Source organism: Zootoca vivipara, chromosome 8, assembly GCF_965207765.1.
Source record: "Zootoca vivipara chromosome 8, rZooViv2.hap1.1, whole genome shotgun sequence".
Classification (NCBI taxonomy): Eukaryota; Metazoa; Chordata; class Lepidosauria; order Squamata; family Lacertidae; genus Zootoca; species Zootoca vivipara.
Window position 1 is genome coordinate 47,808,592 of NC_142591.1, and position 18,042 is coordinate 47,826,633.

General features: G+C 42.1%; 1 protein-coding gene across 23 annotated transcripts in view; it reads left to right on the plus strand.

Moving 5' to 3' along the window:
- Nucleotides 1–18,042, plus strand: part of DTNA (dystrobrevin alpha) — a 204,888-nt gene that overhangs the window by 157,923 nt on the left and 28,923 nt on the right. For 15 of the 23 annotated variants that reach the window (XR_015951476.1, XR_015951477.1, XM_088675464.1 and 12 more), the window contains 3 exons: nt 8,097–8,174; nt 9,397–9,489; nt 16,357–16,444. Coding sequence is in view for 18 of the 23 variants with exons in the window: in XM_088675464.1 (XP_088531590.1) it covers nt 8,097–8,174; nt 9,397–9,489; nt 16,357–16,444 (259 nt within the window). In the remaining 5 variants the exon portion in view is untranslated. Of the gene's footprint in view, nt 1–2,088; nt 2,179–8,096; nt 8,175–9,396; nt 9,490–16,356; nt 16,445–18,042 lie in introns of all 23 variants that reach the window. The other 8 variants (XR_015951480.1, XR_015951479.1, XM_088675460.1 and 5 more) reach the window with 3 other exon arrangements.

The following is an 18,042-nucleotide window of genomic DNA, read 5'->3' on the forward strand; positions in this document are numbered from 1 at the left end:
TTGGGGAACTCAGTCTTTGCAAATTCAGATATGAACTGACCTGATCCACACTTCCTGGACTAATGTGCAGATGAAAATATAGCTACCCATTGCATTTAGCAGTTCTTGACAAACAAGTACTGTATGTTTTAAAATGCATATTTTAAGAGGAAATACATTTAAAAATACATATTTAAATGTGATTTTTAAGTGCGTGCATGCAGATTTCTTTTTTAAAAAATAATAATCACAGATTAATGTGGAAATGGGCTGCAATGCATCTACAGGTGAACCCATGCAAAAATTACATGGACCAGAGAGAGAAAGATCCATTCATCTCTAATCAGTCCAAGTCAACTATGACCATAGAGATTAGCAGTATGACTGCATTGCCACAGTATGGAACGGGTTGGGATGCAATCCATAATCAGTTTAATCCAGAGGTTGAAGCTTCCACAGGATACATCTGAAAGTATCCTTAGAAGCAGACTGTAGGCACTTAAATACCAAGAAACTGATGAGGACCTGCTGCCAAGTTCTGATATGAAAAAATACACGCAATGATTTAAGCATTCTGTGTAACCTGAATTCTGTCAAACACCCACTTATTTGTGTTCCTTAATAGCTTGCCACTGAGATGGTTTACGTCACCCTTCACAATTCCTTTTATTGCCCCTCTAACCTGTCAGTTGCTCTTTTGGAACAGGGCTTGCTCAGTCCCTTCCACTTCACTGTCTTTTTCACTCTTTGCTCCCTTCTTGCTGCTCTTGCTTCTTTTCTCAGTCTCCATTCTAACTTTTCAATCTCTCACTATCCTCCTACTTACTTCCTTTAATTACACCCACTTCTTTGCCTCTAGCCTCCCCCTCTTTCCCTCTTACCAGTGTTTTTTTTCTTTCTCTGTACTGCTTCACTTATACTCATTCCTGGTTGTGTTTCAATTTCTCTGACCATCTCTCATCACTTTACCTCCTTCAGACCTTCTGCTCCTGTTGTATCCACTCTGCATTTATTAAGCTGCAAGTTAGATGTCTCCATGTCTTACAGAGCATTGCTCTGCCCCACCCCAGGGGCAGACTTTGATAATATAATGCCCTCGGCAAGAACAAAATTGGGCACATCCCCTAAAAATGTCTCATTTTCACAATAATTCATTTTGACATAGTTGCTTTATAATGGATCAATATGGTGGTTTTAGTTAGTTAGTGCCCCCCAGCTCGGTGTGGGTGAAGCACTTGCACTGCTCTAAATCCAGCGCTGCCTACCTAATATGATCCACCTGGCTTGCCTCCCTGATAGCAGGGCAATATATTTGCCATCCTTTGTATATTTAAGTAAAGTAAGGGAGATTCCAAGATGTTTGCTAAAATGGCTTGCTGGGCAGGGTTGAGCCTCTATGCTAGCTTCCCAGTAGGTTGGCCACTATTGCTTCCCAGGAAAGGAACGGTTGCAAGAACGGTTGCAGGGAGTGGCAGGAGCACTAGATTGGCTCTGCCTGAGTGTTTGCCCTGTGCCAACCTCCTTCCCACTCACCACTCTCCGAATAAGCAATAGCAACCCACTTGGTCAGGAAGCCACCATAGCAGCTTTGCCTCACCTGGTAAGCTGTTTCTCAGTGTTTGTATGCAAAGGTTGGTTGTATTCCATGCTCAAGTACTATGAATTGGGCATGGATGAAATAACAACTTACCAGGTGCAAGGAGGCTTATTACCTGAATGTTGAGGTTCAGTCCCCTTTATTGCCAGCCAAGTTTTGTTATCCATTGTCTAATGTCAACTGTTGTCCTATTCTGTGATGGATCCCAGAGGTCACTTGTCTACATTTTATTTGAACCTTATGTTTGTTTCCCTCTCCCAATGACATCTCAGTAAATTAATGTGCAGTCTGATCCAATCATGGTGGGGTGTTTGTGTGTGTGTGTGTGTGTGTGTGTGTGTTTCTTCTAGTCCTTATTAACCTGAAACATTCATTCATTCATTCATTCATTCATTTATGTCAGTATCCTATCCACTATGGCTGTAAACTAAATGCTTTCCCCACCAAACGTATCCCTATGTGTTTCTGTTTGTACAGACTGTTAATGAGATTTCATTGTTTGAATCATTCAGGTTACTTGAGGGTATAAATGTAGCCAGTCCTGTGGCTGATGAGCACTCTCTTATAAAGCTGTATGTAAATCAGCTTCACAACAATTTACGGTCAGTATAAGAAGAGCACTAAACTACTACCGTGTTTCTCATATTATAAGACACGTCTTATATTTATTTTTTCCTCAAAAAAACACACTATGGCTTATTTTCAAGGGATGTCTTATTTTTTTCCTCCTCCTCCTGCCGCGGCCGGCATTGCTGCTGCGCCTATCACTATGTCTTATTTTCGGGGTATGGCTTATATTCCTTGAATGCTTAAAAATCCTGCTATGGCTTATTTTATGGGGATGCCTTAAAATATGAGAAACAGGGTAACTGATGTAGTTCTGTAGCTAGTACATTAAAATCAGTACATTAATATATTAGTCATTCTTCAGAAGTACTAAGGGGGGTTGTTTCTTAGACAAAGGAATACTGTGGTTTTAATGAGACTTCAAATGGATCTCATGCTGAGCTTGAACTGTTCTTTTATCTTGCATTTTGCACAGGGCAAGTATTTAAATGAATACTGTAACATGCACCACAGTTTAACCCTTAGGCTTGCTGACCTGTCTAGTTTAATTTTAGTGCCTTTCCTCCAAAACGCAGCTCAAAAAGAAGCTACATAATCCTCACAAAGGCACACCAATTCACACAGGGATGCAGCTTCCCACATATAGATGAGGTTGGCTTGGCAAACCAGTTACAGAGTGGGCAATGTTAAATTATGTACAATTAGCACAGCTGATTGTGATGCTTCTCAGTGTCCCTAATAGCCAGTGGACCCACTAAGGACTACAGAGGGTTAAAATAAAAGTTGTTTTAATGGCGTGTTCAAGTCCTGTGCTTGGGATTCCCCATACATTTTTCTGCAGTGGCTCTGATCCAGATTGACAGCATGGGGACAGGATTTAACCTTTTCATCTGGTGCTGTTTCCCTGCTGAAATATATCACACACACACACCGCAGCTTGGCGCTGAAGCTGCCATTTGTGAAGAGACATTGAAATATACTGTAAACATTTAAGTAGATGGTTAGTTGTGCAGAAGTCTTATTTTAACATGAAACTTGGAAATCTATAAAACCTGCTTTTTATCTGAGCAGTCCTGTGTGTTTCTTGAATGTTATTACATACGTTCTGTTGTTTGTGACCTTGATTTACTAAGAAGGTAACAAAACAATATAGTAAAATAGGAGCATCAGCATCTTTTATGTTACAGTAGTGAAGAATGTCTCACAGTAAGTGTGAAATGCCTGTATAAAATCAATGCTTTTAATATCACTTGAGTTCACTGTACACCACATATCTCTTGCTCTTTGTTCATTGTAGACAACATTATATTTTAGAGGATCCGTACTCTTTGACAATAATTTACTATCCAGTGTAATGAAATCTAATAATAAGTCTATGTTGCTCTTTCACTTTACTTCCCATAAATATTTTTCCCATAGAATTCTAGTGTATAGCACTGATTCATACATTCATCATTGATGCTTGAATAACATGGTGCTCAAATAACTTCCACATACCGTAAATATTCTGGTGCTGCCCCTATTTGTATGGTGAAACTACCTGTTCTTCATCCCCTACTTGTGGACTTCCCAGAAGCATCTGATTGGCCATTGTTGGTTAAAACATGTTAACTAGATGGACCTGTTGGTTTCATTCAACAGGGCTAAGTTTATGCAATTTTGGAGGTCCAGGAACAAGCATAAAAACTGCATGTGTGAAGCATGCCTATCTTGATTTTTCACATAATTAATTAAAACCAGTTAGTCCACAGAGGGTATTTTTACAAGTGACATCAAGAGCAAATTTTATCACTTGTGAATTACTGTGACATAGATATTGAACTGTAAACTCACTTTAAATGGGGCCAAGGGCTCAGAATACGAATATAAATGTGAATTTTAAATGTTTGATGCACTGTTTTGTTTATATGTGAACGGGCACAATTGTGAATGGAAATTTTAGTGCCAATTCTGTGCTCTTAGGTTAGAAGTGGAGAAAATACATAATAATGCAAATGTTCAGAAATTAGCTATGTAGCACCTTTGTAGCATGCAGAGATGTGAGATTTTAATAATGATTTCTGCATGTCATGTACAAACACCCCTATTTTGAATACTGGGTGTTAGACTCAAAGTAACTTTGTTAAACCCCTGGGTGCTTTTTCTGGGACAGGATTATTATTATTTTTAAAGCATGATATTTTCTCTCTTGGTAAAAGCAACTAAGAGGTTACTGGTCAACATGTTTAGAAACAACAAGCTTGGACAAGGACCATAAATGATCCAGTTAGTTGTGCATGTTAGACTCCAGAAAATGGTAGATGTCACACTCCTTCTGTTAGATAGCTAAAAGCTTACTCATGCCATTTTTATAACTGAGCAACTAAAACCAAACTGTCATGTCAAACTGATATAAAACGTAAGTCAAGATAGGAAGAAGTGCATGTGAGCGCACACAATAAATTGTCAGTCTTCAAAACAATGGAATATCATCCTACACTTCCATTAATTTGTTATGGACATGATCTAATTATGAAACTAACCCCATGAACCCAATAGAGTCTTTAAACTCCTGAACAGGAGTTGCCTATGTCACATAACTGAGGAGACTTTTATAAGCAAAATATAGTTCAGCGGCTTAGCTAGCCACTCGGGTGCCTGGTGTGGGGGCATGTCCTGCAGCCGGGGTCGGGGCGATCCATGCCCATGAGGGTGGGGTGAGCCTCTCTGACACTTAGAGCCTCTCCACCGCCTCCCCCTCAGCTGTAGGCCGGCTGAGGGAGAGGCAGTAGGCAGACGCAAGTCCCACACTGCCGTTTCAGGCAGCGCAGAACCTGCAGGCACCTAAGCCACCACCTCACTCCTAAAAAGTTTTGTGAGCCCTTTAAAAAAAACAAAACTCATTTTGTCACACACACACACACCTCAGTGATGAGACCTGGGGTGGGCCGCACCCCCCGCACCCCCCTTCTCCCATAGCTGTCATCTTTCGGATTTGAAAATAAGGGATCAGCAGCCTCACCTGTCCCGGGGACAGTCTACGGCAGGCATAGGCAACCTTGGCTCTCCAGATGTTTTGGAACTGCAACTCCCATGTTCCCTGACCACTGGCCCTGTTAGCTAGGGATCATGGGAGTTGTAGTTCCAAAACATCTGGAGAGCCAAGGTTGCCTATGACTGGTCTACGGTATATCTAACAATCCAGGATAGCAGCAGAAAACGACGCTGGAATAAGGGGGATTTCCCACAAAAAAAGGGAGGGTTGACAGCTATGCTTCGCCACTGGGTCTGCTTTCAAAGAAAAATGTCAAAGGTTCCGCTTGAGCAGCACATAAAAGAGATCTATGTGAACCCCCCCCCCCCCAAGCAGAACCTGAATACAACTTGTGCTGCCAACATCTAGTATTCAGAGGTACACTGCTTCAAGCAGTGAACATAGTATATACTGTACTTCCATCATGGCTAGTCTTATCCTCTGGTCATTACTACCATTTTGTGGGATTGAATTCCATATCTGAACTGTATTTGTCTGTTCTGAGTCTTCCAATTCACCTTTACTGGATGGCATGGGTTCTAGAACAATGAGAGAGGGGGAAATAAATCTCGCTATCCATACTTTGAATACTTATATACTCCTCTATAATGCCCACTCTATTTCCAGACTAAAAAAACTCAGGTGTTGTAAAGCTTCCTCTTTCCAGTCCTGTGGTCATTTGCCCTTTTCTGTACCTTTTCCACTTGTACATTTTTGAGGTAGCATTTGTATGGTCCATATCTGTGAACGTATCAGCTATTGCAATGCTAATAGCTTCTTCTGGGCCTTGGATAGGGAGCCTTAGTAGGTCCCTTATTGTGTTCATGTTGGAATTATGCCTTGTTTAACTAGGTTGAAACAAGATTTCTCTTCCATAGCTTAGACACTGCCTTCTATTAATATCAAAGTATGTTTTAAAAAAACCTTTCTCAGGGCATGTTTGTGACTGAGAAAAGATTTCACTGATACAGTGCTAGCACAAATATTTGTAAGGAAGCAAGATCACTGGCAAACAGAGAAGTCTAGAACAGGTGGTGATTTTTCTCACCTTCATAGGAGTTGAATATTGCATCATTTTGATTTGCTATGTACTTAAATACTGCCTCTCTTTGCACTTTTATTCAGTTAGTTGATGAAAAACGAATGCCAACATACAAGTTACATGATATGGCTAAATCTCTCAGAACATATTTTTCTGAGATGATTTCTGGGACATTTCTTTTTCTCACCTAACTAGAAAAAGCATAACAGCTCGGGAGAATTTTACCTAAATATTTTCTGCACTTTTTTGTGTCTGGTGGCTGCTGCCTTCCTGCTACCCTTGTCCTTGCCCCCACCATACAACATACCAGAAAAATATACTAGCTTCAGTGCATTACAGAGAGTGCAAAATAGATAGGCTATTTGTACACAGCTGTAGATAATCACCATGTTGGAGATTTTTTTGCTTCTTTGGGGGATTCCCCCACCTGCATTCTACAATGGTATGAATGCACCACATTGACACAGAGATCTGTGCATGCATGGTAAAGGCAACCATTTGCAAAAGCCTGTGTCACCCACAAGGTAAATAGAACTGGAGACTGGAATCTGTTTCAGATTCTAGAAGCATGAAAGAAAGTCCACAGATAGATAAATTTTCTGGAGTAGTACTGAGTGGTGAACATAACTAGGAACAGACACAATATCATCTGTAACCTGACGTGTTCACCAGGACCCTGTGGCCTAGATACAGATATGGGTCCCCCAATGTGCATATGAAGTGCTGCTCTTCTTCTGAAATTCGAAGACTTACATTGTGCACGTGGAACAATTCTCCTTTACATAGAATATTCCCAGTATAAAAAAGAATAGTGTACTCCCTTGCACTCATGGAGTTCCAGTTGAACAGCGGAGCACCATAGATTTTCATATAATTCCCACTATGTGAAGCAGATATCACTGATTTCATGGGAAACTGCTTCCAAATTGGTGTGCTAAAATATTCGCTTCTAAGCCACCAATTTCAATGGAACCCAAACAGACTTCAGTCCCCATACTTTAGTAAGTAAAGGATTCTCTTCTCCATTATACCACAACTACTTTAATCGCCTCTTATACAATGTTGTAAGTGGAGAAATCCATTCCTCTACATGGCACACAGCCCTTTGGCTATAATATGCATTTTATTTATAAGAGCTGGCATGAAAATATTGCCTTGGAATGGATAAATCGGAATGGAAAACCTGGAGCAGAAAAGAAAGTATTTATGCCGTGTTTCAGAATTGCATCAAGAAATGTTGTTGTGGTTCTGTATATATTTAAACATAAAAATGCAAACGTAAAAGAATACAGTAACGAATAAGCATGGTAGAGCACTATATAAGATTGTAATGCTTTCCTATGTTTAAATCAGAGGTCATTTTAAAAATATTTGTTCAATGTGAACATTATCTTGGAGATCATCCATAACGGGGAGAATTTCCTTCTATAATGGCAAAAAGAAGAACTATGTCTAACTTCATCCCCACCCTGCCTAGCTGAAATGCTACCCTAGAAAATGCTTTCTAAAGAGTTGGCAGCATTAAGTCTCACTCCACACAGTACGTGGCAGCTTAACAAGTTAAGGCTGGAAACCTAAATGTACCTTCCTAAGCTCCAATGAGCTCAGTGGATCTTATTTTCGACTGGGTATGTGTAGGATTGCAATTTAAATAGGGTTTTAGAAACCATTTTGGCTGAAGCTTATGATGTATCAGTTTCCTCTAAAATGTTTATAAATCAAAGAAGTAGACTTGTAGAAAATCACCATTCTGTTTTGTGCAAATCTGATAGTCCATTTTAGACTTTTAGAGCAATTTTGGCATTATCTGTTATTTAAATCACTTACCTATGTTGTAGAGTTCAGTAGATTTCAGCCTTCATGGTTTACTGTCTTAGTTGTCCTGTCTCATTAACTAGCTCTCCTTACAAGAATAATGAAGTAGAGCAGAACAAATTGCTGGCTAGGGCTGCTCCAGCTTTTTTGAAAGGCAAAGGGTAAGTTTTAAAAAGTGCATCAGTAGCTTGCACTAACACAACTAAAGCAAATGCCTTCTCCTCTGACTATACTGTGCATTCCACAAAACGTATCAACTGGAGAATTTTAATTTCCTCATAATTTATCTGCCAGCTGGATCAAGCACAAATAAACCAAGACATATGAAATATAGGTAGTAGCACACTTGAGGTCTTGCTATGACATCTTAAAATACAGGTAATTCTACATTTTGATGTAGATTTGTGTATGCGTAATTAAATTTTGCACTTCAGTCCTAAGAGCCAATCCATACAGATCGACTGATAGTACAGTGCACAGTTCCTAGGACTGTAGCATTTCATTCTGTATTGGACAAATCAGTTGCATAGCTAGCTGCTTGGGTGCCTGGGGTGGCACAAGCTGGCCACGGGGCGGGGCAAGTGGAGCCTCCATGGAGACCGCCTCCCCCTCAGCTGCCCCACATTGATGTTTCGGGCAGCTCAGAGCCTGCAGGCACCCGAGCCACCGCATCACTCCCAGGAGAGACATGTGGCTTGCGCTGTAAGTGCCGTCCCCACAGTGTGGTGCCCAGTTCGTCCCTACCCCCAAGCTATGCCTCTGGGGAAAATCACATGTTCATTTGACCCCTTGCATCAAAACATACCCAGGCACAAAAAAACCTTGTACATTGTGTGAGAGTGTTCTAACCTAACCACTAGTTTGTTAGGTCCAAAAAACATTTTGCATGGGCAAGCATTCTGACATGTAGTCTTCTACATATCATTTGAAATGGTTCGTTCTAAGAACTGTGTCACATGGCTGTTGGCTTTTCTTTTTGCATGTGTAGATTGGCTCGTCTGACTGATGTCAGTTGAATTCCCCTTTAAAATAAGTGTGCTTAGTACTTGAGCTAAAGGTTAGCAATTTCTTATATTCTAAATTATGCTTCATTGTAGCACTAATCTGAGGCCAGATCCTGCATGGCCCTTGAGCATCTCTGCTTCTTTAGTTTTTGTAGGTGCTGATATTCTTGTCTTGCAGGCCCACTTTCTTAATATCTCTAAGTTCTACCTTGATTGGATGGAATTGATAACCATTTCAACACTTGTTTTATGAAGGAAAAAATACATTTGACTGCTCATTTACAAATTCCCATTTCACACTCTTACTTGCTCCTGCTTTCTCTGTTTATTTCTCTTTGTCTGTCCGGACTATACCCTTTTTTCCCCAACCCTGTTTCAGGTTACAGTATAGCCTCGATGTTGCAGACAGGCTGGCTGATGAACATGTTCTCATTGGGTTGTATGTCAACATGCTCCAGAACAACCCCTCACGGTTAGTGCAGGCTGGGCACCTTGGTGGGGAACTTTAGAGGCAAATCCAGGCCATTACAGAATGCAACTCCTCAAAGGACTGCGCAGAAACTAAACTGACTGGCCTGGTCCTCATTCCATTGGATTTCAGCACTGTAAAATATTACAAACAGTAGAATTACTACCATGCACATTGATTTGTGTTAGGCAATCATTAGTGTACTTATCAATATTATACATACTCTGACCCATTTATCCTACTAACTGACCAACTGGGTGAGAATCTACATGAGCCACCACAGAACTGCTGCATATGTAAGGAATATTCTGAGGTTTCTTTTTGTGTGAAATCTGTATGAAAATTCTCACATCCAGTTGTCAAAGGCACATGATTTCACTGAAAAGACACACATGCCCACCCGTCTTCAGTTCACATAAAGTGTATGTTCATCATTACATATTGATCTACAACTTTTTATATGGAGGTGACATCTGAATGCCTTGATGAATAAGCAGCATTAAATCCAAATACAGTATTCAGCGTAATTAGGTGTTTTTTCAGATTGTACTGTTGGCAATGGTTGTTACTAATAATCGTTTCTTTTGCGCTTTTAATGTGCATATTGCTTTCCTGGCTTTATGCTGTTTGTACCTAAAATAGTAGTTTCGGATAAAGACAGAAAGCATCCAAGGGGTTCATGGCTAATTAGAAATTTCATCTCAAATCCCTCAGGTCCAACACCCTATCAGTTAGTCCATGCTAGAGTGTGTAGGACAGAATGCACAGATTCAAGTATTCTTTGGTGTTTTTTTCAAGTGAAGAAATACAATGGTTGAATAAGAGGAGTTTTTATTTGCCTGCTCTGTGGCCGCTGTAGAGCTGTACCTTAGACTGATCTCAAAAGCAGTTGCTAAAAGGTTGGTTGAAAGCATGCGGTGGTCTTCCCTATAGTGTCTACAGAATAATGAAGGCTGGGTATCACACTCATGAAGTATTTAAGGTATGGGATCATGATTGAAACTTGGTTTTGGATTCTGCAAAACACATTTTCCTCAGCAGACATTTAAAAGGATGTCTTTTTCTGTGTAAGACTGGAAAGCTCCCTGTGTTGTGACATGTGAATATATCCTTTTGCATGGTTAGATAACTGATGGGTATTTTCTGAACAGAGGGTTCTGGTATAATAAGCCATCCTCTGTCTATGCTTCTTGCTAGCTATAGCCATTTACTTGCCAATTGTTTTTTATATCAGTCAAATTGAGGCCCATTCCTTTTGGTTTACACTTGCTAGATGGAGCTGGTGTAGTTGGAGTCCACATGCTCAGTGTGGAGAAGAAATTGTGTGCCATGATAAACCCTTAAATTGAATGCTTTTGAAGGTTTGGATGGGTAGAGAAACAATGAAATCCATGATAGTTCAAACTGAAGCAATGTGTAGTGCAAAACATATGATTATTGACATTCAAAGATTTCAGTATTAACATATTTGATTGAAAAGAGCACCAGTCATTCCCATTATATTAACAGACAAAATTAGCTAACAGACTTAACCATGTATTACATAATGCTTTGTAGTAGGGAGTGGAGAAGTGCACAGTTTTGAATATTTAAGAGCTCAGACAATATGTTATTCCTGAGCATTATATAATTTTTGTAGATTGGCATCAGTCCTGATACTGTCCCTCTGCTAATGTCTTTGGTTATGCATTAAATTGGTAAGTGCATTCTGGCCATAAAGTTTTTGTACAGCAGGTTACAAAGTTCCCAGCTCTAACTAATAATCGTCTGCCACTTGCAGTCCAAAGAAGCAAAACTACTGTTCACCATGTCCACTGATACTAGGACCAGAAGCAATTTATTTGAAATTGCAAAGAGACAAACTTAGATAAAGGTTTAGGGCAACTTTTCATAACAAGTAATGGAGCATGCAGACTAGAGACAATTGGGAATCTTCCATTGCCATTTGAATGCAAGCCACAGCTTTATCCAATACAGGTCGGATTGCTACTCAGTGTGGTAGCAAATGATCACACGTAGCAACAGTGACTGATACTGCCACAGTGCATGTGGTCCATTTCCAAAAGCCATTATCATCCTAAGAAAATGCTAACACTAAAAAACCAAAAAATCATCAAATAAAGCAAAACAGCATACCTTCACAGAGGCTAACAAAACATTAGTTCTGAATTCTACATACTGTACAGCCTCATCCAAATGGTCTGGGAGGTATCAGTGATACTGAGTGGATTGCTGGCTGCCTTAGCCTGCTGTTGTATGTTTAATGCGCAGAATTTCTGAAACTTTCATGGCATGGAAATAATATTATCACTTGCTAATCTTGGTGCATCAACCTTCTGCTAAGAGACATATTTACAGCAGCCAGTTGAAAAGTTGACAACTCCAAGGATACTCGCAGTTAAATAGGAGTAAGGTCCCCAGAGGGCTGCACTGACATGAGGGACATAGATGAATTCAGTCAATCGAGATATTTGAATAACCAAGATTGAGGCGTGTTGGTTCCTTAAACATATTTCTCATGCAAATTTCAAAAATGAAATGTACTTTTAACTTGCATTTATTTTGGGCATGTGGGGATGGGGAGTAATTTTCCTTCAAATCAGAGTGGCTTGTGTTTACTGGAGTGTGGGTGTCTTTGTTTCCTTTCCCAGACAAGTGTGATATGACTAATTTGTTTGAGCCATCTGAGTTGACTTCGGGTGAATTAGCACACTCTAGTAGTCTCAGAAAATCTATCAACTGAGAAATAGCTAGTGGTGTTGTCTTGCCCTTTCCCACATATTATTATACAAGTATATATCAAAATAATTTCTAGAATTACTTTCTCCCACAAACTTCCAACCACAGTGTCCAAGTGTATGTTCACATGTTCTGTTGTCATGACAGCAAACAAGTGATGGAATTGTCACCTCTTGACTTGCCTAGTGGAGAGGATGTTTAGAATTGTTCTGGTTTTCCATCCTATCTAATGACTTTTTCCATCCTATCTAATGACTTTTTCACTACGAGAATGATTTGGGATCCCCCTGGCCTTTCACAGCATATTTGGAAGCAGTTTTACGACAACAATCAGCAATTTCCCCCTGTTCAGGCACATTTCCTATGGGAAACCTTTACTTTCTCCCACAATTCAATAGGCACTATTAGGCGCACATGGAATATTTGGAAGGAAGGATCCTGCCTTCAGCACCAGACTCTGTGGTAACTGTGGTGCAGGTTCACCCTTCCTTCCTTATTGGCGACTAACTGCTATCTACTCTTAATGGGGGAAAGTAGAATACTTTTCTTGTTGCACCTCCTCCGCCCTTCCCTTATAGTTACAGTGGCCCAGTTTGCACAATTCAAACCATGGCTTTTTGGGAACAAGCAAATATGTGGGTTCCTAGAAAGAAGATCCCAGCCACATCACTCCTCCTCCAGTTCTGTTGCACCGCTGTGAGCTAAACCTTGGTTTGGTTTACAGTGGTACCTCGGTTTATGAACACAATTGGTTCCGGAAGTCTGTTCATAAACCGAAGTGTTCATAAACCAAAGCAAACTTTCCCATTGAAGTGGATTAATCCGTTCCAGACGAGGAAAAACGATGCCTTAGGGGGCTAAGGCAACACAAATTTTACTGTCTTTTACGCTCCTGGCAGAGGGGAGGCACTCTGCATGTGCTCAGGGCCCCTCACCGTCGCTCGGCGGAGGGCAGGGCTGGAGGAAGCGAGCGGCTGCCTAGCCCGCCTCGAGCCGGGCTGCTGCTGCCACTGCCTAGCTGGGCGCCAGGATGCGGCTCCTGCCAGCCCCAATCCCCTTGCTCTTCCTCATGCTGCTGCTGGTGGGAGAGCCCTGGGCCCGCCGGGCGTCAAACCACGCCACCACCTCCTGTCCACAGCAGCAGCAGCCGCCCCAGCAGCAACGCCTCAGCGGGTGAGAGCGGTGCGAGATCCTGGCCCTGCCGGGAAGACCTCAGCCCCAGACATTACCTGCCCTGACCTCTTGCTGGCTGCCTCTTGCTGCTAGCAGCAGCAGCAGCCGACGCCGCAGCAGCGACGCCGCAGCGGGTGAGAGCGGCGCGAGATCCTGGCCCTGCTCGCAGGGGCTGCCGGGAAGACCTCAGCCCCGGACATGACCCGCCCTGACCGGCAGCAGGCTGCCTCTTGCCTGCAGCAGCAGCCACCCCAGCAGCGACGCCTCAGTGGGCGACAGCGTCGCGAGATCCTGGCCCTGCTGGGCATGCAGTAGCCCGGCAATGGCAGCTCATCCTCAGCTTTCTTCCTCAGGGCGCTGCGGTTCGTTTAAAAGGGCTGCCGGTAACTGTACCTCCGCGAGGGGATAAAGCACATGGAAGTTTCCCTGAGGGGATCGAAATGAGCCGGATTCCTACAGCCTCTGCCGTTTCGTTTCTCCCTCGAAAGAATCCCAGGCTCTGTGCTTTATCCCCTCGCGGAGGTGCAGTTCCCGGCAGCACTTTTAAACGAACCGCAGCGCCCTGAAGAAGAAAGCGCTTCCTTCGAAGGCCACAGCCTCTGCCGGCGGGAGCTGCTTTGGGTCAGGGGTTGGCGAAAGCTTCACGGACGCCGCTTTAAGCTTCTGCGCGGCCCCGAGGTATGAATGCCCCCCCCCAATAAATAAGCCCGGCAGTTAAAAGGAGCAAAGCGGGCATGTAGGAGGCGAGCGCCAGGGTCGGGGAAGGAGGCGGCAGCCAGGCACGCCGGATCAACTCCAAGCAGGGCGGGCGGGCAGCCTGGCTCGGTGGTGGCAGAGGTGAGTCGGGGAGCGGCGTCGGGAGCAGGAGGGGGAAAGCAGACGGCACCCTCTGTGCGCGCTTGCATCGCTCTGTGCTTGCGAAGGCATCGGAGCACCTCCGCAGCTGCGGCCCAGGCCTTGGAAACCTCGGTTTACACTTCCGGTTTATGATGGTTCGTAAACTGAAAATTCGTAAACCGAGGTGTTCATAAACCGAGGTTCCACTGTAGTGTTACATTCAGACTTGGGCTTGATGTCCCCAAGGTTTGTTCTATGGCTTACTGCACTTGATTTGTCACAAGCCTAAGTCTGGATGTACTGCTAGGCCAAACCATGGCTTATATTTTAGCAGCGCAGCAGCAGTAGAACCAGAGGAGGAGCAACATGGCCACTGTCTTCTCCCCAGAAACCCCATGTTTGCTTGTATGTGCTGTGCCATGATTTTGGTTAGCAGTGTGTGTGTGTGAACCAGGCCACTGTGGTCACAGTGTATCTGTACATATGAAGGACATGGGTACACAGACATGGGTTGCATCTCCAACAGTGTCCTTGTGGGCCCTTCATCTACTCTGCCTTGCCATGCTTATTTTCTTGAACACAATCTATTGATTTTTTTAAACTTAAACTTATCATATATGCCAGTGCTTAATTAAAAACTATGTGACAAGAGGAAGGACAAGAGGAAGTCGGTTTGGAAATAAAGGTGTTTATGGGAATTTATGATGTACAGAGTATAGATAATGAAGAAGAGATAAGGGAGTTGATAACGTGGGTTTAGATAAGCTTTAATTTAAATGGAGAACTAAATTTTGAGGATTTTCCTTTGTTATGTTTTTTGGTTTGTGTTTGATTCATGATTTGATTAGTATGATTTGTTTTATAGTATTATTAATATTTTTGTAGTATACTTTCGAATTTTTGTGCTCTTTTTTCTTTTTTTTGTCTGTATTTTGTATTTTATTCTCAATAAAGTTTTTTTTATACCAAAAAAAAACAAAAAACTATGTGACTGAAAATTTTGCTTCTAATAAGTTGTCCTGAATGAAACACTTATCTTCACTCTTCCTCAAGTGTTGTTTCTTTCACATTTTTTTCAGTTTCAGTTTTTATATATATGCACCATTTAAGCAGATGGCTTTTACTGAAGGATGAATCCATTCTAATGGGGGGGGGAGAGATATTCTGTACCAAGACAATCTAAACCATACACAGAATTCCCAGTGATCTCTTACCTTCCATTTAGACAACAGTGTCTTGTAATATAGAAGATAAAATTTGCAGAACTTTGCTTCATCCCAGATTCAAAGAGAAATCTTGCGTTATCAACAAAGCTGAACCATTTAAATACATCAAAAAGTTTCATATGAAGGAAAATCTCATACAAATACATGCCCATATGCCTCTAATATAGTTATGAGGCATATGGGCATGTATTTGTATGAGATTTTCCTTCATATGAAACTTTTTGATGTATTTAAACGGGTGAGCTCCCGTTGCTCGGTCCCAGCTCCTGCCAACCTAGCAGTTCAAGAGCACGTCAAATTGCAAGTAAATAAATAGGTATCGCTACAGCGGGAAGGTAAACGACATTTCCGTGTGCTGCTCTGGTTCACCAGAAGCAGCTTTATCATGCTGGCCACATGACCTGGAAACTGTACACCAGCTCCCTCGGCCAATAACACGAGATGAGCGCCGCAGCCCCAGAGTCGGTCACGACTGGACCTAATGGTCAGGGGTCCCTTTACCTTTTATCCCTGAACTTGGAAGCTGCATTTAGCTGGAATGGTTTATAGCCACTGATAGACTTCTCCATGAACTTTGTCAATCCCCTTTGGAAGCTGCCTCTGTCACAGCATCTTTTAGCCATCAATTCCGTAAGTTAACTGTGCAATATATGAAATACTTCATTTTGTCTGGCCTGATTCAACTGCCAGGGAATTTCACAGAGTGATCTTGAGTTCGGAGTTTCAAGAGAGTTTCAAGAGAGAGTAATTTTCCTCTGTCCACATTCTCCACACGATTCATAATTTTATTAACCTCTATTATGTAACTTTTTTTATGTATAGGTTACGGAATATTTTCCTCTCGACCTATATATTAATTGCTCTCCCACTTTTCCTTGCCCTTCCCTCACAACAGTTTGCTTGACAGCCCAAACCGTCTAGATGAAGAGCACAGACTGATCGCAAGGTATGCAGCAAGACTGGCAGCCGAGACTACTTCATCAGTAAGTTGCTTTCAATAGGAGGAGGTGGTTTGGTTTTGTTTGAACTTGCGGAAATAAAAGGGTTGAGGAAAGCTACCACTATCCCCTGGGATAGACTTGTTTACATAGGAGGAACTATCTCTAGCCATGCTGAAAGATTGATTGGCACAAGTCTAGAAGTCACTGCAATCAATAATAATAATAATAATAATAATAATAATAATAATAATAATTTATTTTTATACTCCACCCATCTGGCTGGGTTTCCCCAGCCACTCTGGGTAGCTTCCAACAAACTATTAAAAATACATTAAAACATCAGTCATTAAAAACATCCCTAAACAGGACTACCTTCAGATGTCTTCTAAACGTCAGATAGTTGTTTATTTCTTTGACATCTAATGGGAGGGCGTTCCACAGGGCAGGCGCCACTACCGAGAAGGCCCTCTGCCTGGTTCCCTGTAACTTCACTTCTCACAGTGAGGGAACCGCCAGAAGGCCCTCGGAGCTGGACCTCAGTGTCTGGGCTAAACAATGGGGGTAGAGACGCTCCTTCAGGTATACTGGACTGAGGCTGTTTAGGGCTTTAAAGGTCAGCACCAACACTTTGAATTGTGCTCAGAAATGTACTGGGAGCCATTGTAGGTCTTTCAAGACCTGTGTTATGTGGTCTTGGCAGCCCCTCCCAATCACTAGTCTAAAGGCACATGACTACTCATAAGGAAGTCCTAATAAAAATGATTTTGAGGAGGAGGAGGAGGAGGAGGAGGAGGAAGTCCTATTGAATTCAGTGGTGCCTTAAAGCTGAAGATTGGAAATGCTGACATCTCTGTGAGCATACATGATTTCTAGCTGCTACCACAGCAAATGCTGAATCTCTGAGGCTGCTTTGGCAATACTGCAGGGGCAAAAGCAAAATCCAAGGCTGGACCCCATCTGCCACAGAACACCCTTAGGACAAGAGGGTCCTTAGCAGCAGCTAGGGTTCCCCATCACCACTACCATTCACTTTGTCCTTTCATCCTCCAAAGGAGGATGAATATTCCTGGCAGTATTACAGGCTGAGAATGAGGTTTCTGTTTCCAGGCCTTCGATTGCCTCAGAGAAATGATACAGGTTTTGAGGGCTCAGGTCATTTCCAAGCTAATCCAAGGGGACTTTGGAAGAACTCAGTCATCCCTAAAATAGACCATGATTTCCAGTTAATGACAGACATTATTCCCTCACCCTTGCTGCATGTGCAGCACAGTTTCTCAAAGTAAAAGCTACTTATCATGCTCGTCATACTGTGAGACTTTTCTCTGAAAATTATTACATGACAGTTAAAGGAAAGAAACTACTGCTGTAGAAAGAGTTCTCTTGCACCAGTGGAACAAAATATTGGCTTGTGCCACCAAGCAGAGGTTTTCAAGAGGTTTTTCAAAGGTGTTGTGCCACCCCAGCAGAGGACCTTCTCCATCTAGGAGAAGAAAGTGAGATCGTGCCCATTATGATTTTATTTGCTAAGCACTTGGGACAGTAAAATCACTTGAATCCATACCTACTTATATGCAATTCTGATTAAAATACAGCCAGTGAATACATTCAGAGCATTAGTTAGTCAGTCCATTTGTTGGATA